The sequence below is a fragment of the Mesocricetus auratus genome, unplaced genomic scaffold (genome assembly GCF_017639785.1).
Source record: "Mesocricetus auratus isolate SY011 unplaced genomic scaffold, BCM_Maur_2.0 Super-Scaffold_100022, whole genome shotgun sequence".
NCBI classification, from domain to species: Eukaryota; Metazoa; Chordata; class Mammalia; order Rodentia; family Cricetidae; genus Mesocricetus; species Mesocricetus auratus.
This window is the reverse complement of record NW_024429203.1, coordinates 30,668,799-30,695,792: the sequence shown is the minus strand read 5'-3', so window position 1 is coordinate 30,695,792 and position 26,994 is coordinate 30,668,799. Positions and strand designations below refer to the sequence as shown.

The following is a 26,994-nucleotide window of genomic DNA, read 5'->3' as shown; positions in this document are numbered from 1 at the left end:
CTGTCAAAGGTTTCACCCAGCCCACAGACATGGTTTAATTTCAATCATCTTCATTACAACAAAATGCCAAAATCTAAAGATCACCATTGTCTAAATATACAAACACTTCAATTTTAACCTTGTAAAAAGTAATAATTTTAGAAATTATGTAAATCAAAACTGCAAGGACACCAAAAGCCCCTTACAGTTCAAGTTGTGTAAAAGTACATAATTTTTAATCTCTAATTTTTGATCCAGGGGAATTAGAAAGACTGCAGCCTGGGTGAAGAGTATCTGCCTAGATGTATAAGGCTCAAAGTACAATCTCCAGTACTGCCCAAGAATAAAGACTGAGTTTTTTATCTCAGTAGGCACCATATTTAGAGATCTATAAATTAATGCATTTTAAGACCTATGGGGCTAGGGCTATAGCTCAGTGCTACAAGACTTGTCTAGCACACAAGACAAGGTTTAACCGTTAGTAGAATAAGCACAGAAAGGGATCCCTCATGGGAAATGCATAGAGATCCAAAGCATTTTGGATTTCAGATTTGTGAAGATTTTCAGTATTTAATGTACACAGTGAGAATTTATAGCTAAGACTCAATCTAACATGAAATTCATTGGTTTCGATGCATCTTTCTTGCAGAACCTCAGGTAATCTGATGCAGGCCCTTCAGTGTGCCTATGCTGTGACTGAGACCCGCCACATGAAGTCAAGCGTGCAGTTTTCACTTGTGACATTATGTCAGTTTGAAACATTTCAGATTTGGGGGTATTGAGATCTTTGTTAATTTGATAAGTCATCAACAATCTTGAGAGGCTAACTGTAGACACTAAGTTCAAAAAGCAATTTGACATAAAAGCTCTTAGGTAACTTACAATTGGGGAGAGGGAAAGGGAGAGAGGGAGAGAGAGGGGGAGAGAGAGGGAGAGAGAGAGAGAGAGAGAGAGAGAGAGAGAGAGAGAGAGAGAGAGAGAGAGAGAGAGAGAGAGAGAGAGAGAGAGAGAGAGAGAGAGAGAGAGGGAGAGAGAGAGAGAGAGAGAGAGAGAGAGAGAGAGAGAGAGAGAGAGAGAGAGAGAGAGAGAGAGAGAGAATATACCCCCTCAAGAAATAATGAAGAGGCTGGCCAGCATGGGAATCTGTGCATGTACCAAGCATAATTTTTTCTTATCTCAGTAAAGTGAAAAAAATATTACTAACACAAAACTATTATTTAAAAACCTAGATGACTTTAAAACATTGAATGTAGCATTACTTTGGCAAGTCTTAATAAGAATTCATATAGAACAGAGTGGAATGTCCAAAGAGACCAAGTCTCCCTTGTTGTGTCCTTTAGAGAGATGTGAAAACAAACTGTGATGACAGGATTTTATATTTCCTAATTTTGCTGGACTTGATCAAAACTAGCATAAGTCAACTCAATTAAGAGATTTGGGAGATGATTTTGAGGATTAGAGAAAAAAAGTGACTCTGGTTAAACTTTAAGTTCTTGAAAAAATGGCATACAAATTCTATGTAGCTATTTAGCCACAAATATTAAAAGTACACAATACAGGATGTCACCACAGCTTAATCACATGATGATTCATGTTGGATTTCCATTTCAAATTTGATCAAGTTAACCTAGAATAAGCTTCTCTTGCCCTACTTGGCTGACAGAGCTCACAAAGCTCATGGCACTACCATTCAGCTACAAAAACAAGGTTTTTGAAAATAGGGTTCCAAAGAAACACATGTATGCTAAGTCTCAAAGGTCAGGAATTGGGAAACCTATTCCAATATGCATGAGTCTGCAGGTATTATGCTACGTGCAATAAGCCAGTCACAGGAAGACAAGCACTCCATGATTCTACTCACTACTATCCACAATAGCCAGGCAGACAGAGAAGGGTATATGCTGAGGGGTATGGGTAGACGGGACTAGGGAGATACTGCTTAACAGACAGAGGTTTAGCTTTGCAGGCTGAAAGGGGTTATAGATGATTCTTCGTATCTTTAAACCATATACTTCAAAAACTGGCAGTTTGGTAGTATGGTAAATTTTTATGTCTGCCAGAGTAAAAAAAAAAATTCTTAGAAGTTTGGATTACAAATTGTATTTTGACATAAATAGTTCCTAATGTTATTTTTTTATCAATTTTATATAGTATCAATTAAAAAGACACAGATCCAATAACTTTTTGTGATAGATTTTCAAAAAGGATTATATAAAAACCCATCTTTTAGAATGTTAAGATGAACATTATTCTAGTCTCACCTACAAAAAACAAACACAAAAACATTTGGGTATTCATATGACCTTAAATGGAAATGTTCAGCTTTCACTACAGCACTAGAACAAGTATTAACAAACGCTAACCCATGGACCAAACCCAAATCTATTTTTTTTCTTTTTTTTTGTTTTGTTTTCAAGACAGGGTTTCTGTTTTTTTTGTTTTGTTTTCAAGACAGGTTTCTCTGTATTGCTTTGGAGGTTGCTCTGGAACTCTCTCTGTAGACCAGACTGGCCTCAAACTCAGAGATCCACCTGCCTCTGCCTCCCGAGTGCTGGGATTAAAGGTGTGCGTCACCAACACCCAGCTTTCTTTTTTTTTTTTTTTGCCAATGCTATTTTATTAACATTTTATTGAGACATCACCACCACCTTCAATCAGAATTTACATGACTTCTTTCACACAAAAGCCAAACCAAGTAATCGAGACTGTGTAAATGCCTAAAACATTTACTGAATTAGACCATATGTGAGTCAAGACTGGTGAAGGACTTGATAAGAATGAGAAATAGTACAAACTATCCCCCTATGTGGCTCATAAAAAAAAATATAGAACTTTCCATCTTGGGGATGTAGCATGAAGGCTTATTTAAAATATCAACTCTTTCAAGACAAAGGTTGAAAAGTCACAAAGACAGTCTGCTTATATCTTTACTCATATCAGAGTGGTGTGTATGGTCATGATATTTAATATGAAGGTGATAGGCAAAGTTAATGAAAATTCAAACTATAAAATTTAAGGAAGCTTCTCTTCTTCATTCATATTTGAACCCCAGCATCATATGACTCTGCATGTCAAATGACTTCTTACCTCAAGAACCAAGTTTAGAAGCTACTACTAGTAGTAACAAAAACCTACATGCCTTAATAGATAATACAGCCCAAAACATTAAGTTTTTCTTTCTCTTTTTTAAGCCAATGGTTTATCAATTAATTTTTGATTTCCTGGGGAAAATATATATCTTAGAAGAAAAAGTAACAATTCAATAATCACAATTTTTAGAATTCATAGAACACTGTGGCTGTGTATTATCAACAAAGGGAAAAAACCAAAAAAATAGTACACCTAAGCAATAACAAAGTTATTACATGGCATTGTAAAAAGAGTAAAGAAGATTTCGATGACGAGTATAATTGTTAGGATACAGAAATTGAAAACAATTTTTTGTCAGATACAGTGGTGTGTACCTGAAGTCCTGGGTACCTTAGAAGGCTAAAGAATATGACCAGTTGACTCCAGGAGTTCAAGGCCAGCCTGGGGAATAAGTTGAATCTCCTCTTAAAACAAAAACCCAGAACGTATGTCACACATGCCTTTTGTGTGACAAATGAGAACACAATTTCACATGCACTATGTATTTATTCTGTAAACAAAAAGGTATCTGCTTCCCAAGAGCAGACAACAGCAAAGTCACACAGCAGCCTGGAACTAACATACTGGGACAGGAAGACCAAGATGAGGATGTAGAGCTTGAGATTGGAAAAGTACTAGAATAAGTGACTAAAAAAGGAAGGGGCAAACAAGAAGAAACGCTCAACTCTGCATGCTGTTTTCCTCCAATATATTTGCCAATTCCCCAAACGTGCACATAAGTGAGACAAGAAACACACAGAAAGCATGCAGGAGGCTACAGAAGCAGGGAGAGAGATCACACGCCTGTGAAATGACAGCATTTGGGGGTGACACAGACAAGCCCTTGTCATGTCTAAGCTACCATCTCCTTGGGAGAAAAATATTTGCAAATCATGAATTTGATAAAGATTTGTATCCCAGACATATAAGAACCCTTAGAACAAGAAGAAACCCCATTGGCCAGTGGGCAGAAAATTTGAACATCCCCCCCCCCAAATAAAGAAATGGCCAGTAAGCACAAGGAAAGATGTTGAGTATCATAGGTACTAAGGTACCGAAGTCAAAACCCTAAGAGCACTGTGCATAATTTAGGAAGATGATAACCCAAGACAAGCATTAGCACATTCTGGAGAAGACACAAGAATTCACACATTGCTGTAGAACATAAAGCCACTTTCAAACAAGTAGGCAATATGAAAACATTAAAACAAATCTATACATGTACATTCATAAGTTATACACAACACAGTGAAATAGTAGAAACAATGCAAGTGCCCAAAAACTGATAGATTAAAAAAATATAAAATATCACTCAGCAATTTGAAAAGAATGAAATGCTAATATGTTTCAATACAGATGCACTTTGAAAATGCTAGGCTAAGTAAAAGAAACGGGTTCACATATACAGAAAAGGCAAGTTTGTAGATGTGGTGAATGGATGAACAGTTGCCCATGGCTGGGAGAGAGAAATTAGCTGACTGCTTAATGGGCATGGGATTTCTTCTTAGAGACGACAGATTTTGAAAATTAGAGTGGTAGCTACACATCACTCTGAACATATTAAACATCATTAAACTGTGTAGTTTAAGTGGATAATTTATAGCACATTAATTGTATCTCAACAAAGCTATCAGTATAAAAAGATAAAACTAAGACCTCCAAAAACAAAATCAAATGACTGAGAATAAAAGAATGCCATAATGTTCATTATCTTGTCTTGACAAGCTACAAGAATAAGACTGTGTACAGTCACATGATTTTAGGGAATATACATACCACTCTGTAACAAATGCCTGAGGCTTACTCCTAACAAGTGTACACAGACTCTATCAGTACTTCACTGAGATAGCACTTAAGTTTCCAGATAATAAAACTATAAATAATAATAATAATAATAATAATAATAATCTCAGAATGCTAAGTTAAGGATTATTTCCACTTCAGAAATTAGGAACCTAAGAAAATGAGGATGTTAAAATGATTTACTCATGGTCATATTCTAACTTGATGATAAAGTTAAGGCTTTGCTTCTAATTGTAGACAGTACTATCTAATATTCATTACATTATCATGCTGACTGCTCGTCCACAGCGGCTCAAACTGCATAAAATGATTTTGTTTAGTTGTTGCTCCAGTCCCATCAGTAAGTATACGCTGCATCAAAGTGGGGACCGCATCAGTAAGGACTCAGGCATTTGCTGGCCTGTCCCTGTCACAATGCAGTCAGGCAGTAAACTGGTCAGCCCAGGTGCAAAGGACCCCTTTAAAAGAAAGACCTCCACCCACTTATACTCTTGTTCTGCTCTCTCTTTCCTGCTCATCTGCCTCTCTGTCTCTTTACCTCTTTTCTCTTTCCTTCCCCCTCCCTCCCCTTTCCAATAAAACTTCTCACTTAAACTCTGCCTGGCATGTTTGACCAGTCTCAGTCAACCTTGCCAGCCATGTAATCCACCAAAGTTCACCACACTTTATCATAACAGCATCTATCCAGTTTCATGCACCCAGGACTTATTACACACCCAGAATTAATCACTAGACCACGACTTCTTTCTATAGATTGTCTTACGGAGTCAATTTTACTTTGGTATTTGTTAGAACAGCAAATGAATGGCAATCTGGTGACAGTTATCTTTCAGGTATCCCCAATACATACATCTTCAAGACGTTCTAAGGCAATTGCTCTACTTTTTTTGTTCTACTTAATGAGTCATATGAAGTTACAGCTTCAATAATAATTAAAACAAAATGACAATGAAATATGATTAATATAAATATCATGACATATGGTCATTTACTGCACTTGAATGAGAATTTAGTACAAATTACAAGACAATCATATAGGTTTTAGGACTGCTTGGGAAAGCTTTATTTAAAAAAAGTACAGTGGATGTCCTTTGCCTTAAGATGACTGATTTGCAATTGTCTTGATAAAGGTGGTCTATATTCTTTATGTTCTATGTCCCTTATACTCTTCAGTGCTTCTTTGAGTAGTTTTGTATGTAAACCATTAATACTTTTATTATACATCCTAAATAAATGAGATTAAAATTAAAAGATTTAGTGGTTATTCTCTTAAAGAGTTATGTAAATAAATTTTAAGAAGCTATGAACCAATACTTCACTTACTATCAAATATTAATTCTTTAACTACCCTTCAGTATAATGCAGGAGGATATATGCCCTGTGGTACTAAGAACCAAACTGAGGGTCTCATATATGTAAGCAAGCATGCCATCAATGTGCCCTACATTCCTCAGTTCAAGTTTCTTTCCAACATTCTTGAAAGATGACCCTATACTAGTCATGTGGTCCTTAACACACATACACCATGTCACTTATCAGTTTTTTTTATCTGTAGTTTTACTGCCATGTAGGCTGTATGTACTCCTAGAAGACAATGAAAAAGTACCTAAAGCAGAATACACAGCATCAAATTTGGGATTCATTCTATCTCCATTTTGTGCTCTATTAACAGATGCTTTACAACTTTTCTGTGTTGAAGAAAATTCTAGGTATGAGAGGAGAGATTTAGCTACTGAGTTAAAATAAACCATTTTAAAATCTGTTTATTTAGTCTGTGATATGGATACACATAGAGGCCTGAAGTCAGCCAGAATCTGTTCTCTCTTTTTGAGACTCTCTCATGGCATGGGTCTCACTTACTTGGTAAGGCTTCCTGGCTAGTCAACCCTGGAATCTTCCTATCTCAGCTTCCCCACTACTGGGTTGTGAGCTAGTACCTTTTATGTAAGTTTGTGAATCAAACTCAGATCATCATGCCGGCAAAGCTAGCTAGTGCTTTACCCAACGAGCCATATCTCCAGCCCAAAGACACATCTGGTAAGGTGGGACACGCCAGTTAACCTAGTATTTGTGAGGAGGGAGCCAGGAGTGTCAAAAGTGTGAGGCCAGACTGAGTTGTAAATGTGAGTAAAAACATGCCCACCCCATATACACACACTCAAAATTCCCAACAGTCTCTACAAAAAAAATATTCCCAATACTCCTGGAATTAGAGTTATGTAGATGGATAGTTATTTATGTGACCATCTCCTCTGGATACCTACTGGAAAATGGTCCTATTTCTGAAAAATATCTCCACATGGGAAAATGATATACAGAATCAATTTAAGTCTTAGATAACACTGCCATTTCCAATAAAAACAAATGGCTAGTTCTACTAATTGTTAGGGGAAGGTATTATAAACAGTAAGTTCATACTATCTGCTGAAAGTCTGTAGCTTGGGAAGAACAATTTGCTCAATTAACTTTTTTTCTTCTGTTCTCTCCACTAATACTAAGTCAAAGTAGTGTATCCTAGAGTTATTCAATGTAAACACTATGTCTTTCTATATACTTCAGCACTTTGACTACATGTTGAATAGGAAGTTAATCTAAACATGTCAAAAGCAAACAGGCAGCGTGACATGTCTTGCATGAGTGTGTATGTTTTGAGCTGAATAACAATCCTTATACATATTAGGCAAGTGTTGTACTGAACCATACCCCCCACCTTTAGTGCTCATGATACACAACTAACCAAGTGTACAAAATCTTTAGTGCTCTGTAGTAACTGAAATCAAGTATTTCTTAGGGGTTGAGTTTATGCAGGGAGAACTGAAAACTACTTCAAGTACTTAAATGTCCCAAAGCCTTTACTAATGGGCTGAGGTGCCAGAAGACAGTAAAGACATGCTTTTAGTTATGGAATTCCAAAAAGTTAAAAACTATAAATCTATGTACGGATGATATAGAATACATACAACATGTGCATGATTAAAAACTGGAAGGGAACAAGAGCACAGCAGAACTGTGTCTTAAACAGACTTTGATAAGATTCTACTACACACTAGTCTGTGAATTAAACACAACCACCTTATACAGCAGAGTAACATGCCATATCGACTGAGAAACACTGCTGTTTAGCATCACAGTAATAGCCTTGAATTCACTGTTCAAAAAAACTGTACCTTTTTGGGCCTTCATTGTCTGCTCTTCAATTTGCCTCAGACGCTCCATCAGTTCTTCCTTCTCACGCTCTATTCTTTCCTTTTCCTTTTCTGCTATTTCCCTTTTCTTCTTTTCATTCTCTAATTGTGCCCTTAAATTACAAGTTACATGATACAAATAAATAGGTAGAAACAAATTAATGTTATGTGTTCTAATCCGTAATAAGAAAGCATAAAATAACCATTTAAAAATTTCAATATATTCACCACCTATAGTTCAGTATCTAACACTATGATGTACTACATACTCACTTGCCATACATGGCACTATGTGTTACAACCCCAGAGCTGGAGAATGGCAGAAGCAGGTGGGTCCCTGGAACTTGCTGACAGACCTTGTCTTTCAAGTGTCTTCCCAGTTGCTCTCAACTTCTAACCTTCACACAGTTAATACATGTGTGTGTACATACAATTTTAAAACTTAAAACAAGTATACAAAGCATGGTCTGAGAAACAACTTGGATGGGAAAAACCTCAGGAGATCTAGCATCTGCATACAAATCAGATTAAATGTAACATCTTAATATAGTTTGTTGAACCCACTGCCATAACCCAAGGGAGTTCATTCTTTTAGATCCCAGGAGCCCTCCACTGGGAAATAACAAAGGTTTCAAGAGAACATACACAAGTACCTTCAACTGCAAAACAGCTTGGGAGCTCAATGATTTTCAACCACTAAAAATACAAACTGAATTTCTGGGTACTAGCCATTTACGCTTAGATACAAGATGACAAATAAATTACCACCTTTCACAATTCCATTAAGGTGGCAGAAGGTATTTAATGTTGGTAAAAGGGGAAACAATGCCATGAAGATTTAGCTGTGTCTGTCAGAGCCCTGATAAGATCATTGGGGGGAGAGGAATTGGGGAACATAGTCAAAACTTGACATTTAGCAAGAACCTACCCTAATACAAACTCCATGTGGGTGACCAAAACCAAAAAAGACACTGTGTTACTTCATATGCTTACTATTCAAATTACTACCTTCAATGATACTATTTTTTACTGAAGTGATTCCATATCTAACATTTCCTTACTATTCACAAAAAGATATCAACTGCCACCTAGTGCCAATTCTGAATTTCAGGCCTGTCACAAAACTGTATTACCAAAGAACTTTTCTTATTATGAAAGCCTGATTTTGCAAATTCCTGTAGATCTTTGGCATCCATCTGTTCCCAAGAAAAAAGTGTGGGACTCTGAAAAACTGTCACAAGTCAGCAAGAGTTGCTGTTGGTGGTGACTTTGAAACATTAACACTGACACAGGAAGTTGAAGGGTCACTAAACCACCTGCTAATTAACGAACATCACCCCATTTAAGAACCAAAGACCGGGGACTAGAGAATTGGCCCAGTGGTTGTTAAGAGCACTTGTTCTTGCAGAGGACCCAAGTTCAATTCCCAGCATCCACACGGTAAGCCACAATCATCTATAACTCTTATTCCAGAGGATATGACACCCTCTTATGACCTCTGCAGGCACAAGGCACATACGTAGTGTGCATATATACATGCAGATAAACAGTCAATACACATTAAAAAAATCAAATCTTAAAAAAATATTTTAAAAGAAAAGGCACATACATACATACATGCAAACATACATACATAGATAAAAATTGACTGACTGACTTGACTAAAAGAATTGAAGTGAGGGCTGCTCCACTCTGCTTCTAAGTTCTCTATGATGTATTTCCTCAACACCCAAAACAAAGAGCCAACACCCATCTGCCCTGGGTCTCTGCAGCATTTCCCTCCTCATTTCCATCTATAAAGTGTATTCAGGCAGAGACTTCAGAAGCTGGGAAATTTAGTACCTCTATAAAACCTAAATGAAAATGCTTAAGGGCAAGTTAGCATATCCCAGGCTCCCAGGACAAAAGCAGGGCCTAGCACCAGCTGCCAACTTTAAAAGCCTGCAGTCCACCCGGGTTGTTCACAGAAGTACCAGTTATCACATAACTATCTATAGCATGCTGTCTACAGCCCAGGCTGTTTGTTAGGCTACTCCATCACTCCGTAGCCTCTGTACAGTCATGTACAGCACTATCATAGGTCCTTTCTTCCTGCCAGGCCCTGAGATCCTTAACTCTTGAGGACTCAGTACAAATCAAGTCTCCAGGCCTGCAGGCTATAACCTACCCCAAGTGCTCAAAACCTTTTGGGTCGTACTCTGGCACAAATGTCCCTTCTAGGAAAGGATGTTGGCTTCATTTAGCTTTTCCATATTGGTGCCTCATCCACTCTTCTACAGGGATGGAGGTAAATGAGATATGTAGACAAAAAAAAAAAAAAAAAAAAAGACTGAAAAGGTGACTCTAAGTAAGTCTATAGGAGGCAGTTAACCTGATGATGAGTTGATTCTGCAGTATGGCAGAGATGCGTTTCTCACCTCTTATCTCCACAGAACATCTCCACAGCATGTGATGTGAGGAGTGTTCAGCTCCTCACACCACATGCTAACACCTACGGTCGCTAGGCCGTTTTACCTCCCACATAAAACTGGGAGACATTACTCTCCCTTACACATTGCTCAAAAGGATTAACCTTGTCTACTTACTGGCCCCTAAGAAAATCTGGCATATTCTTATCTCTACATATTTGTTTATGCTGGCTTCCTCTTGAACATGTCTTTCCCACACCCTAACCAAATCACATTTTCCCCAGGAAGTTTCTTAGGATTACTCACATTTATACAGGCACGTATTTTCATTTAAAGTTTGGGTTTCTAAATACTCATTTCAACCTAGTTCTATTTTGAGAACACAAATATACTAAAACTACAAAGTCTCTATACTAACAAGTAAAATTAAATTTTAGAAATACCTTTCAGGCCCATCACCAAAACAGTACAAAAAGTCTGACATTAAATACACCAATAAAAGAGAGCAGTCTGTAACTTTTAGATAGCCTGTCCCAAGCAATTAAAAACGAACAGGTACACATGCATACCTTTCCAACTGCTTCTGATGCTTTTCCTCCCGTGCCTGAGCCTTCATCTGTTGTACTTCAATAGTATCAGGCTTTCTCCTTCGCATGTACAGTTCATGGTTTCCCATACATAAGGCCAAAATCCGCTTATTGATTCTCAGACGAGGAGCATAGAAAACAAAATCCTGAATAGAAAATATTCTTAATTTTAAAATCTTTCTGAATGATAGGGTCTTTTACAACTACCCAATTTCAACATGAAATAGAATTCTGATGTTACTGCACATGAAGTTTAGGGACTCCCAAATCTCAGGCACCACCACAGTTCCTTATCCCTTCATCCCTCTCACCCATTGTCTGAAGGCGAATGAAATGTCATTAATTCTTTCAAATTCTCCAAAGAAACTACAAACAGCTATTCTTACACCCCAGAGAAGAGTTTGCTTTGCCAATACTGTCAAAACTGGTCTTTCTTCATGGCTATGTTTTAATCTAGAAATGTTCTTCAAATATTTATCTTTTAGATAAAGATAAGTACTAAAGTATGACACTAATTATTAAAATCTATTTCAATAAAAAGTCTCAAATATTAAAAAGGAAGTTCAGAGTACAAGAATAGAGTTAATGAAAAAATAAAATAAAAAAACAGTAACCTCTACTACATTCTTGCAAACAATAAATGCTGTTTAAATTATTTCTTAGGAATGATTGTTAACACCCTTTACCAATGTTAACACCATTACCAATCATATAGTTAAATCATAGCTAAAATTCTTAAGAAAATGGAAACTTTTGTATTTTTAATAGCATTTCATCACTGAGAAAAATTTATCTATCGGTAGAGAATCTCTCTCAGAAACAACTTGGGGTGATCAGTGCCCTTAGAAAATACTTACAGGTGCCTTTTTGTCAATTGGCTTTATAACAAATTTTTTGTCATTAAATGAAATATTTCGGATTTCACTCCAGGGAAAACCAATTTTAGGTGTTAACCTAAAAAAAAAAAAAGAGTTGCTTTAAATTTAAGGCAGGAAACAGTGGGAAAACACACAGCTTTCCGGGACAGGTTAAGTGAATGACCAGTCTTAAGAGTACCAGATTCTCATAGCATATAATCTTACTCACACTATACAGGTGACACTAACTTTGAAAGGAAAATTTAATTCAATCACATAAAATAATAACCATTCAAGATTTTCTGGCTTGAATTTCTCTTCTGTTTAGTTTTTATCATGTTGAGTCTTTTTTGTTTGTTTTTTGTTTTTTCGAGACAAGGTTTCTCTGTATTGTTTTGGAGCCTGTCCTGAAACTAACTCTGTAGACCAGGCTGGCCTAGAACTCAGAGATCCGCCTGCCTCTACCTGTTGAGTGCTGGGATTAAAGGCATGTAGTTTGGTAGGGGAAAGTAATTATAACATAGTTATAAATTCTGATGTGGAATACAAAGTTCTGAGTATTAAAGATTTCCTTTTCATAATTTTAAGATATATGACAATATAAAAGTAGTGAATTTCAGTAAAGCTTAGTTTTATGATATGTGAACCTAACAATGAAGATTGCTCCTATTTTCTTCCTACTCCTCTCTCTGGTCCCCTGTCGCTGTCTGTTGTTTAGGCTCTCATGTCAAGGCTCTCATTATATAGACCAGACAGGCCTAGGCCTTATATCCCCATGCCTTAACACCCAAGTACTAGGATATCAGAATGTGAGCCACTATGCCTAGCAATTGTCACCACCATTTTGCCACCCTGTCTACAAACATATTGTGAATCAGTCTAGAATCATTTTTGTTCTTATGACAACAAAAATAACTATCTTTCTCTCTCTCTCACACACACACACACACAGGCCATTTTAGTCAGGTTCCTGATAACAAATTTCTACCTATTTATACTACTTGTAATGCCTAATATAGCATAGCTACTTATTTACATAAAATACTCATAAACAATATGCATGTTATTCTGCTCTCTAATGAGATAAATCAGTACAATGTTTTAATGAGACTGTAGAATAATGCCTAGGGTGGGAAGGATCACTAGCGTAAACTTATTATTCTTTCGAAAAAGACTTTATTGTGTGTACTGATGTACATGACTGCAGATACCCTCAGAGGCCAAATGAGTCCATTCTCCCTAGAGCTGGAGTTACAGAAAGTTGTGAACCTTAAGACATGGAATCAAGCTCACATCCTCTTTAAGAGTAGCATATGCTCTCAATTGCTGAGCCATCTATCCAGCCCTCCATTTTTACACTTGAAAAGAACTATGAGTCTGGTATATTCACACTATATTATATACTTATATCATCTATTTATAGTATATATTATGTAGTATTAATATATATTAACATTACATATATACACATAACTAATAATACCACATTATAGTATTAATTAATATATAGATACTATAAGGTCATGATATATCATATATGATATGAATTGTATAAGTATATAAAAAATTAAGTTGATCAAATTCAAAATATTACACTAGCCACTGTGAATAATAGGATAAGCTACTGAATTGATCTTTAAAGGGATTCCTATAAGAAAATGCTTAAACACATCTATTAATTTATTTCTTCTTGACTTCTTATGTTAACTTATTTCAAGCTACAAGTCAACTACAACATTTAAGGACTCTCTTACTAAGGTAACGGATTTTACTTGTTACTAGGTTTCACTAACAAGAGATAAAAGTGGCATTGTAAATCCAGGTGAACTCATTTAATAAACAGACTCGGAAGTGAACTCCAAAACTATAAGGTACTAGGAAAAATAGAAATGATACTCAATGTGGAATTAACCATCCCTTTACTGTAAGAAAAGAAAGCAATAAGGACAATTGAGTCAATTTCTCCAAACAGAGCTAATCTGGCAGCCATTCAGACCACAGAAGAACTAGCTCACCAGACACCTGTGTACTCACTTGTCGTCATGCTCATAAATATTCAGACCCAAAGCATCAACACCCAGCCACAGTTCAGTGCCCTTCTTATTCTTGATTTCAAAGTAGTTGACACCATACATTTCTAGATCTTGAGCAATCTTCAAGTATTCCATCATCGAATCTTCCCTATTAAAATACAGCTGAATGTAATACATTTAAGTAGACACTTGTAAACATCAAACTAAAACTACAAAAATACATGGAGCTAACATTCAGTGCTTTATATTTATTTATCCACATCAAAAGATGGGATGTATATGTATAACCTGTTCTGGTATCATTGCAAACCTTTTTAATGTGCGTGCATGCATGTGTGTGTGTAGGGACCCATGACCATAGCATGTGTGCAGGCTGTGTCAGAGTCAGTATCCTGGCTGAATACTGATGTTATAGAAGATGTTACCAGGGAAGGTTAAAACAGTTTTAGATAGCTTAAATTACTTTAACTAATTCATGTGTTTAATGGGCATTACATAGTTTCCAATTCAAATGTTTCCAATGAATCATACTCTGGAGTGAAAAAATAGCTATCTCATTATTAACAGAAAATTAAGTAACAGACAGGAAAATAGAATTCTTGAGTCCTGATTATTCCTTTATTCTCCATATCTACTATTTTTGTGACAAAATTTAACATTGTCATTTAAGGAAGGAAAGGGAGGGAGGAAGGAAAGGGAGGGAGGGAGGGAGGGAGGGAGGGAGGGAGGGAGGGAGGGAGGGAGGGAGGGAGGGAGAAGCCAACCAACCCTCAGAAGTTGGTTTTCTCCCACCACGTGGGTAGGGAGTCAACTCAGATAGATCATCAGGTGTGGCAGCAACTTTAGGTGCTTGCTGAGTATTCTCACCTGCCCAAAAAGCTTTTCAATGAGATGGCAATGCTTTAACTTGGAAGAAATAAACAGAAAATAGTTCTCCAGATACCTTAACATTCCTCTGTGTTCTTCATGCCAGTTTTGTATCCTCTCCTCCCACTGCTCTTTTGTCAGTTTGTGCTGTTCCAAAACGCTAAAAAGGAAAAGTAATGTCTTTGATTTAAAAAAAAAAAAAATCAAGATCTTTTCAAAGTCTATGGAATCTTATAACTTGTCTGTGATACATGTCACACAAATCAGTGCACATGTTAAAACTACATAGAATTAAAAACACAACTGAGGATATAAAACGCAGAATAGAACAAGGTGATGGGCTGTGTGTGTCAGTCAGTATCCTGGCTGAATACTGAAGTCATAGATGATGTTACTAGGGAAAGCTAAAACAAAGTTTTAGATAGCTTAAATTACTTTAACTAACTAGTGTTTTAAAATGTATAAGCCATGTAAAGATGAAAAATACACAGAGAGTCTGGATACTGTATGCTATTGTGTTTTTCAGTTTTTTGACTGCTAAAGGAACAACTGCTAAAGTATACTTGATTATAAATGCTGCTTAATTAATCCAACTTATATATTTCAAAAATGCTTTGACCTCTAACTTTAAATACAAAGACTGGTTACTTGGGAAAAGAGTTTTTATGTTTCTACAGTAAATGGAAAGCTGTGGATTCCTTCCAGGCTCCTGTGGTTTAATGAACCAAGACCCCCCGGAAGCAGTGGCCCAAGTGATTCAACATATACAACAGCTAAGATGATGCAGCCTTACAGACCCCAAAAATAAGGACTTATACAGGTTTCTGAGTTTTGTCATGATCCCCATGGTATAAAGAGCGCCCCCTTCCAGCACGAAGCAGTTTGGAATGAGCGACGCCCAAATTTCCATATTGTTTATAAATATTTGTTTTCATTTAAATGGGGTTGCTTATAATTGGTTAATGATCACAGCCAATCTCTTTTTAATGGTAAAAAGGGAAATTACGGTATGGGTATGGTTTTTCATTTATTGATACAAATTCAAGGTCATTTTTGTGATGCATATATTTCTTCTCTTGATTAAGTATTGTACTTATACTGATCTTTTAAAATGTAATGCATAATATAGACTAGTCAGAACTTATAGTTAGGTTAGTTAGGTTTTCTAGATACACAGAGATATATTTGAGATAGATAGTCTTCAAACCTTTCAAAGACCTTCGGAAAATGGCATTGAAAATTATTTAGGGTTTTTCTTGGCAATGAGAAATGTCTGCTCCTGACAGCACCAGTTACATCTGAGAGGAAGATGGGCATCGAAGAAACTCGTTATGGAGTTTGCTTTCAACATGGCAAGATTAGCCATTTGGGCAAGAAACTGCTCTTGCCTGGACTGCCTGACTGTTGCTGTATAAGCTGGACATGTAGGACCCACAGTAAAGTGACTGCTAAACTCAAACTTCATGGAAGAGTCTACGAGACTTTCTGCAGGACACAGAAAAATGAATGACAGTCTGCCAATGCAGATGGACAGTTTGGAATTTCCTGCTTTGCTGAGAAGTCTTCCGGACACACTGTGGCCTATGGACTGAAGATGGATGCCCCAACATTACAGAGGAACTTCGGATGACTGTTCAGGTAGCAAGATGTCTCTGTCAATTCTAGTGTTTATATAATATCTTTCCGTGGTCTGATGGAGTTGAAGACAGATAGTTATTATCATATTTTTCCTTAGTTATGACAAAAGATAAGTTACATATAAGACTTTAGACTCATAAAGATGGGATAGATGATACTTTCTTTAAATTTTACTAAATGTTAATAAACAAAATATTGTAACTATGTTGTTACTTAATAACTGTTCTGTTATATATAATTTGACTATGTTAAAGTTAAAACCTTTCTTTTTATTTAGACAGAAAAGAGGAGATGATGGAAGATGCCATTCTGTAAATCTGTCTCTTTTTGGTTGTTGAATAAAGTACTGTTGGCCAATAGGAAAGCAAGATAGGTGGGACTAAGAGTCGAGCAGGATTCTGGGAAAGACAAATACAAGGAGTCACGATGTAGCCGCCACAGCGGGTAAGAAGTCTGGACCCTTTCTCCAGTAAGAGAAATACTTAGATAAGTTAAATACTTAAGTCAGAGATTGCCAGTAAGAAACAAGCAAATGGCCAAAAGCTTCATAATTAATACAGTGTCCTGTGTATTATTTGGGGATTGCAATTGTGGCAGGGCCCAGGCGGATGGCATGGCAGGCTGCTCTCAACAAAAATGGGCATTATATAGTTTATAAGAACTCAAATGTTTCAAATGAATCATATTCTGTAAAATTAAGAGCAGACAGGAAAATAGAATTCTTGGGTCCTGATTTATCCCTATATTCTCCATATCTATTTTTGTGACTAAATTTAACATTGTCATTTTAAGTAGATAATACTTTTATTAAGAAAGGAGAAAGAAAACATAACATTAAACCGAGCATGGTGGTGTGTTGGGGGAAGTCCTGTGCATTTGTCAATAAAGTACTGTTAAGCCAATAGGAAACCTAGATAGGAGGGACTAGGAGTCCAGGAGGACTCTGGGAAGGAGAAACACAGGAATTCAAGATGTAACCGCCATGGGATAGGAAGCCCGGAACGTCTCCGGTAAGAGAAATACATAGATTAACAATTATGGGGTAAATACTTAAGTCAGAGCTAGCCAGTAAGAAACAAGCAAGGCAAACAGCTTCATAATTAATACAGCGTCTTGTGTGTTTATTTGGGGACTACAATGCGGCAGAGCCCAGGCGGCTGGCGGGGGATAAACCAAAGCAGCTAGCAAAGAAAAAGCTTCTCTTAACAGTGGTGAATACCTATAATCCCAGAACTTAAACTGAGGCAGGCAAATTTTGAATTTGAAGTCAATGTGGACTACCCAATGTGCTCAAGGACCAAAGTGCTCAAGTACTCCACACTAAACCCTATGCCCAGACCATACACCTGTCCTCTAGTAACCTTTGTGTTTCGTATGTATTCTGTCAGTTCTTACTTAACTGTAAACCGATAAAGTATTCACATCTGTCTATTCAATGCCAAAGCAGCAAAAGCAAATATTTATAATATACTATAAATACCATAGACTAATTAGAATTCTCCTTCAGCCATAGAAAAATTAACCACTTTTGTTTATTGTGGATCCTTAAAGATTACAAATCTAAGGTTGTGTAACTAGCAAAGAGCAGATTAGATTCAGTTCCCAAACTTCATTCTCCAGTTATTTGTTCCTTTGCAATGTTGCTTTCAGTGTTACAAAGGTGAGACTACACGGCGCACTAAACCAAAACTTCATTCTATGGAAGAAACAGTTCTTGCCCCCTATGAGTCAACAACATTTATTATGCATCCACCTGCATGTGTTCTAATGTTTACAAACAATAATTCATATCCTTCCCTCAAGACCAAACCATACCTTCTTTTGCTGCAGATGAACACAGCAGAACAGATATGAATAAGCCATGATCTTTATAAAAAAGATCCACTTGTCAACTTAATATCCTTTTTTTAAGAAAGTCAGCATAAGCTTCTGGAATATAACTTTAGAGAAATTAAATAAGGGCATACTTTACTTACCGCTGTGGTAGGAGTCTGTCATTAGCCAGGTATCCTGGTTTGTGAATCTCTTTATTATAATCTCCATACTTGGCTTGGACAGCATATGAAGCCAAAAGAACTGCAGTTTCTGGTGGGCAATATATCTCATCATTTAAGATGGCTTCTTTAACTTGCAAGAAGAAAAGTCTCTGTGTTATTTCTTGAATCAATTCCTCAGAAACATCTTCAGGAAAGAATTTAGCTCTAAACTTGAACTGTAAAGGATTTTCTTTTTTAACATCTTGCTGTGTCACCTAGAATAGTAATTTCAAGTATAATCAACAAAACTTAATTCACTGTAAATGAATATATTTACATCAAACTCTTTTTTGAAGAAAGTGGACAGTAATGCTGTATACAAGTCTGTAAACAAATGCATGTGCTGTGTGTGGTCCTGAGGCTGCCAGCACAGCTCTGGGAGCCCAGTCAACAGCCAGAATGAAAACGTCTTTGTGTGCTGGAGCTCATCCTGCAGACATTCACAGCTGGTGTGCTCGTTTTTTAACCCATGTTAACACCTGCTTCAAAGTTCTAATTCTCACGAGCATTGGTTCACACAAAGTGTGTGCAGTATGTTGGAGATTCGTCAATGAAATAAAAGGCATGAGTAATGATCAAGAGACAACTGCAAAAGGAAGCCTGGACTTAGTCACACCCTGCTAATGCTTTTTCAACCCAGATTAATAAACATATCAAATTAAATTAATGTTACTATACACATCTTACCTTTTTATTAAGTTTAAGCCAAGTAGAATATCCTTTGCTGTCTACATACTGCAGCCCAAAAAACCAGACTTCACGCAAACCAACTGTTTTTACAACCTACAAAACAAACAAATTCAGTTCAATATTTACACAGTGATCAGTTGACATTCAACACTATAAACTACAAGGACAAAACTACACAAGGAGAAGTGCCAGAGAATGGTTTTCCTGTAACACACTCTTTTCTTTTTGACATGTTCAAAGAACATTTCTGAAAACATCAATTCAGGTTTTTATACCCAATCCTGTTATGCCACTTCTATCTTCTTCCTTGACTCAGTGTGTTTTCTATCTTTATTTCCTTGGCTCACATCATAGCCTCAATAAACAGTGTGAAAGCCTATATTCCTATTTGATTCCTTCCAAGTGTCCCACCAGTACTGAGGGCAAAGCACTTCACTCTGGTGATAGAGTCTGGTACCTTCAACACTCTACCTTCACTGAAACAATTCTTGGACCATGCCTAAGTTTCACCATTCTACATCGATGCTCATGCTTTTCCTTCCGCCTACAATACTTCTGCATCTTTATCACTCACTGATTTTTTATTTCAGTTCCAGATCAACTAACATTCTTTTTGTGAATAAAATCTAAAATCTCTTCTATCATAGAAATGAAATTATCCATTTGTTTCCTATACCAACTAGGTTACACTGTATCTTTTTAAGTGTCTTAGCACCTAAGGACAGAGTGATATCACTTTATTCATCTTGAAATCCATGTCTTCTGATAGGATGACTAATGGAAAGTTCCCAGGAAAAAGCCACACTGTGTTGAAGATTGCACAAAGTTAAGCATGGAGATTTTACAAGATTAAGCATGGACAGTTGAAATGTTACAGATGCACAAATTATCCTGTTATCTTTGGTCTTTGCAACTGGCATTCATTGTGCACTTCCTTATTTGAACTAACACCCATTCAACTATCTAGTTTAAAGAACAAAAACAAATAATAAAAAAACCCACCTTCAGACTCTGTTAGTTTAGCAGATCACCAGCTTCTACTAACCCTAAGCTAAGAATGTCATCAGATAACATCTGAAACATACAGTGAAATGTTTCCCTATTGCTGTAACCTATCTGCCAACTGTTGTCACCAAAGTGGTGAATGTTCTATGCTTCTTTCTGGTTCCATGACTATAGCAATCCACGGAACAACTTCCACAGTGGGATGTAATCAAATCAACCTGTGTATGGGTTCCTAAAAAACTCAAAATAAACATTCCCTTTGAGGTGAGAACTGTGTTGCATATGAACACTAATCTGTCGTGAGCATTATAAGGACTGAAATAAAGTAGCAGAACCAGAATACATACCAGGATACCACCATATTACATTATTTTTTTTTTACTACAAAAGATTTAACTTCATTTAAGTAGTAAGCACTTTTGACTAAATAATACTGTCAATTTTACAGGGTCTAAAATCACCTAGGAGACACACCTTTGCCTGTGCCTACAAAAGATTATCTGGATTAGGTTAACTGAAGCAGAAAGACCCACACTGAATGTTTCAACACTCACTGCTTCCTAACTGAATGCAATGCAACCTGCTGACTGCAGTTCCAACTGCCATGATTTCCTTGCTGTGATGAACTGGATCTGAAAACTGTGAGCAACACTAACCTTTCCTTCCTGAGGATGCTTTAGTAAGGTTATTTTCTCACAGCAACAAGACAAGTAACTGATCCAACAGAAGTACAGAAAACATTCAAACTAAAGACGTGAAACCAAGCAACCAGCCTTAGCTTTTTCATCCCTGCTGATAAGTTTCAAAGCTGGCTAAAGAGAAAGGACATGAATACCATTCAGAAGGTACTACAGAGGACACTGGCAGGTAACTGTCACAACAATCACGAGAGGCTCCTCTTCTATCTAGACACACTATCACAAATTCTCATCTACCTTTGTGAGAAAAATCTGTCAGAAGCATAACTGCAGCAGATCTATTCACAAATGTACTAGCAAACTAAATAACATTGATTTTAAAGACTTTGGAAGAAGAAAAAATACAAATACTTCAATCCTTCTTATATCCTAGTAGATCTTCTTACATACTCATTAGGTACAAGAATACTAACTAGTATTTGGTCCAACATGGAGAAGCTGGGTGATACAGTCAGCAGAGAGTCAAACAAAAGGATTGCTACACCTGACATAGCAGTTGGCCTCAATATAACATTACAATAAAAGTAAGACACTTCCACCTTTAAATACCAACCCCAGAGTAAAGACTGTAGGGAAAGGAGTGACAAGGAAAATAGTAATGACATGCTTTTGCACTGGGGGGACACATATTAATATTAGCTAACCGTAGAAGCTGTAAACAGGACTATGGGGTTATATATACTTGTGTGTAAAGACTCAACAATGTCTACAAATGTGACACAACTTTGAACCCCTATAATGGAAGTGTTTTAAGAATCTTATTTGAATCAGCAAATTCTAGTTTTTAAAAAAGTAATAAGTTACAAGAGGGCCATATCTGCTCCTTGCTTTACTTGAACCTTTCCAACAGCCATCCTATATACTCACTACAGCCAAGGTATTTTGGTATTTGTTCTCTAGAATAGTTGTTAAAAAACAGAACAGTACCTTAAGAATTGCTGAAAGAATGACAGATAACAATTTCAATAAGCTAAAACAACATTTAGAATATGAATGCATAGATACAATGATGGATACACATAATTGCATTCATTTGTGGAATCTTTTTTTTTTTTTTTTTCTTGAGACAGGGTTTCTCTGTGGTTTTAGAGGCTGTCCTGGAACTCACTTTGTAGACCAGGCTGGCCTCGAACTCACAGAGATCCGCCTGCCTCTGCCTCCTGAGTGCTGGGATTAAAGGCGTGCGCCACCAACGCCCGGCCATTTGTGGAATCTTAAAATGAGCGGTTCTCCAAAATAACAGACTATGGATATCATCCATGGAGGGGCTCACCCTCCCTGGGGAACAAAGTGGGTAGGGGGCTGAGGGTTGGTGGGAGGGCGAGGGAGGAGGGGAGAGGGAGTTGGGACTGACAAGTGAAACAACCTTGTTTCTGATTTAAATAAAAAAATAAACAAAACAAAAAAACCCTTAGTTAAAAAAAAAAAAAAAACCAAAGAGCTGCTCTCAGAGAAGTAGATAGCAGTTACCAAAAGCTGGGGAGAGCTGAGGCAACAATGTCTCACTATAGGTGTACTCTGCATAAAGTTTAAATTATATTAATGATATCTATTTGCTTATCATGCCTTTATGGTAAAACCTTCTCTTGAGCCCAAATACAATATGCATGTTGATGCCAAAGGAGAGTGTTAAGGCACCGGTTCTCTCCTTCTATTATGTGGGTTGTGGGGGTTGAACTCAGGCTATCAGGCTTGGCAGCAGGTACCTTTGCCTGCTGAGCATCTTGTTGGCTCTTTTATGCTTTTATGTATGTATGTTTTTGAAAATCCACTAAAGAATTATTCCATGAAAGTAGAAAGAGCATATAAATGTCCCTATAGGTATTCAAATGACCTGAATATATACTGTTAAAAATTCCAAGTACTACATTATGTAATTATCAAGAAAGATATAGGAAATATAAAGATGTATTCAATTGCACGAACAGTATCAAAATTGCATCTTTTGGGATCGGAGAGATGGCTCACTGGTTAACAGTGCTTGCTGCTCAAGTATGAGGACCTGAAGAGTTCAGATTCTAGTCTCCATGTTAGCTAGGTGGACTTCGCCATTCACACCTGTAACACAGTACTGTGATGGGTAGAAAGGAACAGGACTGCTGCTTGCTAACCCTCTAGCCTGACACCAGATTCAGTGACAGATGCTGTCTCAATAAAATAAAGCAGAGAATAAATTGATCTTCTCTGGCATTAGCATGTGCATCCCACCAAAGACACAGCACACATACACATAAATCACACACGGACATGCACACAGAGTTGGATGCTTTATGAGGTTAAATGGTACCTGGTCAAAAAGTTGTTTGCCAGTTGTATTGGGCTGAATGGCAAATTCTAGCTCAGCATCCATTGTAGTTACTCGTACGTTGATCTGCAAAAAAACAAAAACACACACACACACACAAAGAGAGTGATTAGGAAAGAATACAATTATAAAGCAGTAAGAATGAAAACATTCTTTGAGTTACATATAGTATTTATGTGGATTTAGAATGCTGGGGATTGAATCCAGGGCTTTGTGCATGACACACAAATCTCTACCACTAAGCTACATTCCTAGCCCTTGGCTTTTTGAGATAAAGCCTTGCTATGTAACTTAAGCTTAGCCTAAATGCAAATGCTCCTGCCCCATCAGCATCCTCACTGATGGAATTATAGGCATATATGTGTACAGTTAAAAAAATCTGGAGTAGAGAGTATTGGGAAATGAAATGGGTCCTCATGCATGATATTGGGCAAGCCCTGTGACCTAAACTCAGGTCATCTGCAAGAGCGGTATAGGTTCTTAACTACTGAGCCATCTGTCTAGCCCCAAGGATATTTAAAGTGCTAACAGCACATAAAACTAATCTTCAACTAATATACAAATTTGAATTGATAAGTAACAGATAAATATTAATTATAACAAAAATGATACTTTATAGTTATAAAGTTTCACATTTCTGCTAAAAATAGACGGCAGAGTTACAGGTATTCCTTTCTTATTTTATAGCTTGAAAAGAAAGAATTTCAACCCAACTCTCCGTGTTGCTCGTTTTTCATTTCTTTAGCCATCTTTACCCATTCTACCCAAGAAGAATGCTGGGAATCAAATGATTAGAACTGAATTAAATGATACATCTGGAGGAAAGTGAAATCTTTTTTTTTTTTTTTTGTGGTTTTACGAGACAGGGTTTCTCTGTATTGTTTTGGAGGCTGTTGGTCCAGCCCAGCCTCGAACTCACAGAGATCCGCCTGCCCCTGCCTCCCGAGTGCTGGGATTAAAGGCGTGCGCCACCACTGCCTGGCTGAAAAGTGAAATCTTAAGAATGCTTTATAATTAAGTCTTCAACCATGTATATTTCCCTATACAGTTAGTGTTTTGTGTTTTGGCTTTTCGACAGGGGTGTGTGTGTGTGTCCCACATGTATACACAGAGTTTTACTTTATGATTTTTTTTTAAATAGGGTTTCTCTGTGTAGCTTTGTAGATCAGGCTGGCCTGGAGCTCACAGAGATCAGCCTGTCTCTGCCTCCTGAGTGCTGGGATTAAAGGCGTGCACCACCAGTGCCCGGCACTTTTCTGATGTTTACACCTTATTTTTAACTTCTTTTACACCAAAGCCATTTCACAGTTATATCTATACCAGAAAATTCTAATAACCAACAATTTTCTTTAAAAATATAATTGGGCCAGTCATGGTGCCATGTACCCATATATTTTTTAAGTTTGATTTGTTTCTGTTTTTTTTAAATTATGTGTATGTGTGTGCAGGGATTTGTGCACATGAATGCTGCTTGGTTCCTATATAAGCCAGAGATATCAAAATCCTCTTGGAGCCACAGTTGGAGAAGGCTATGAGCCTCCGGACATAGGTGTTGAAATAGAACACTGGCCCTCTGCAATAACAAAATGTTCTAATCACTCTGAGCCATCTCTCCACCCCGCCTACATTATCTTATTTCCAAGACTCAGGTCATTGAAGGAGGAGGATTATGAACTCAAGGCTACCTTGGGCCATACACAGACACACTGATAAGTCAAAAGAAACACTGAAGAAAATGCCGCTTTATTACCCTAAAACAAAAGGAGTAGATCTTAGTTGAGAATCACAAACTTCTAAGAGAAAATGATGTAGGTATGCAAATCTAGGCTATCATTCAAGTTCTAATTAGGAGAAAGTTAAGAGGCATGGGTTCTGCATACTTCTCAGCTATCTTCTGCTAACAAGTTACATTTATTGAGCACTAAATTCTTATAACTCTTGTCTCTTTTTCTTTGAGTAAATTATATTATATCCCTACTTTATACAAAGGAAGTCAGGAGCAAAATGGATTTAAAAAGTCACCCAGATTAACTATGCAAATCAGGATAGAGCTAGACAGGTTGGTCCCAAATTTCATTAGTTTTAACCCTAATTGTAATGTCACCCATAATTATTCTTCACAACCAACCAAATGCTACACAGTACTAAGAGATACAAAATACACTTACTGGTTTCGGCATTTTCCTTCTCTTGTTTGTTACCTTCTTTAGAAACTGTTCACTTCTATAAACTATTATAGCCTGTTAAAGAGAAAAAAACATACTTAATTATCTTTTTCTTTTTGGGGGAGGGTCAAGACAGGGTTTCTCTGTGGCTTTGGAGGCTGTCCTGGAACTAGCTCTAGTAGACCAGGCTGGTCTTGAACTCACAGAGACCCATCTGACTCTGCCTCCCCAGTGCTGGGATTAAAGTTGTCGTGCACCACCACCCAGCTCTTTATTATCTTTCATATTAGGTTTAGTTGTAGCTTACACGAAAAGGAAAACAGTAGAGTGCTTTAAAAGTGGCACCATGTTTCTTTACACTCCATGCTCATGTCTTCAGCTGGCATTTCACATTCCCTATAAGAGTGGTAGATGGCACTGAAAGCACCACTTGTCTCAAAAGCATAGCATAAAAGCATGCTAACCTATTGAAACAGCAAGAAAACAAGCAAGATTTCTAAGAACCCAAAGACTGACTCTCCCATACAAGTTCATCCAGGCACCTGCCTTATGTGGAAAGGGACAGCAAAAATGAAGATGGGTAGACTCAAATGCTAAGGAAAACTCAACAACACTTTCCAGCCTTTCTTCTGTATTGCCAGATATAAAAAAAAATGGTGATCAAAGTTGTATTCCTTAAAAATTAGTTTTATTTTTGAAAGTCTAAAACCTGAGAAATATACACAATACCAGTGAGTGCTGATGTGTAATTTCTTTCACTGAGGCAGCACATCTTAATAAGAAAGGGCCACCCTGTGGTCTTGGAAATAAACATTCTTACTAAGAAACATCAACAATGTTTGCCTTTCTGAGAAAGCTAACAACCCTTTATCATTATCAGCTGTCTAGGAAGGGATCCCAACTCCAAACCTTTCTTTGACTAATGCTGTATCATTGCAGATAAACTTATGTAAACTATCACTGCCAAGATATTTGTAGGCCCAGATAAATTAACATACATTCAAATAAGGTAATTTTCCTAAATTTTATCCAAACACATGCCAATAAATGTCTATATACAGAAACTTCCTCTGGAGCTTTGTGGATTTCTTTTTGTTTTTTGTTTTTTATCTGAATCACTGTGCAATGGCATTCAGGTGGACGCATAAAATAACCCATTCCTTAACTTTTTGTAGCCTACTCCCTACCCCCACCCACATCACCCACCACACACACACACACACACACACACACACACACACACACACACACACTTACAGTCTGACAGGCCAGATTTTCTATATCACTTTCCATGCTAGGTGCCTTTCCCTTAGTTCCAATATTATCATAAATAAATAGGCCTTGGTTTTTAAAAGCTTCCATGCATGGTGGTATACACCTGTCATCCCAGCACTGGGATCCCAAGCAGGAGGATAGTGTTCTAGGCCAAAGTGGAATACATGTAAGTTTGAAACCAACCTCGGTTATATAATATGTAACAAATGAAAACTACTGGCTTGCTTTCACTGCTCAGGATCCTAAAATCTATCTCTAGACCTTTTTAGCTACCTTAAAAGGTTATCTCAACTGTAAAATGGTGCAAATACTTAAATCCCTAAACCAGGGCCAA

At 37.1% G+C, this 26,994-nt stretch overlaps 1 protein-coding gene across 5 annotated transcripts in view; it reads right to left on the bottom strand.

The window, feature by feature from the left end:
* The window catches only part of Rdx (radixin), a 79,081-nt gene that overhangs the window by 42,642 nt on the left and 9,445 nt on the right, over positions 1–26,994 (bottom strand). For 4 of the 5 annotated variants that reach the window (XM_040729984.1, XM_040729987.1, XM_040729986.1 and 1 more), the window contains exons 2-10: positions 25,389–25,460; positions 23,203–23,286; positions 19,210–19,305; positions 18,463–18,737; positions 14,925–15,008; positions 13,983–14,129; positions 11,949–12,045; positions 11,074–11,237; positions 8,079–8,209 (exon numbers count right to left, since the gene is read on the bottom strand). In XM_040729984.1, the coding sequence (XP_040585918.1) occupies positions 8,079–8,209; positions 11,074–11,237; positions 11,949–12,045; positions 13,983–14,129; positions 14,925–15,008; positions 18,463–18,737; positions 19,210–19,305; positions 23,203–23,286; positions 25,389–25,400 (1,090 nt within the window). In that variant the 5' untranslated portion in view covers positions 25,401–25,460. Of the gene's footprint in view, positions 1–5,946; positions 6,137–8,078; positions 8,210–11,073; positions 11,238–11,948; positions 12,046–13,982; positions 14,130–14,924; positions 15,009–18,462; positions 18,738–19,209; positions 19,306–23,202; positions 23,287–25,388; positions 25,461–26,994 lie in introns of those variants that run through there. The other variant, XM_040729988.1, reaches the window with a different exon arrangement.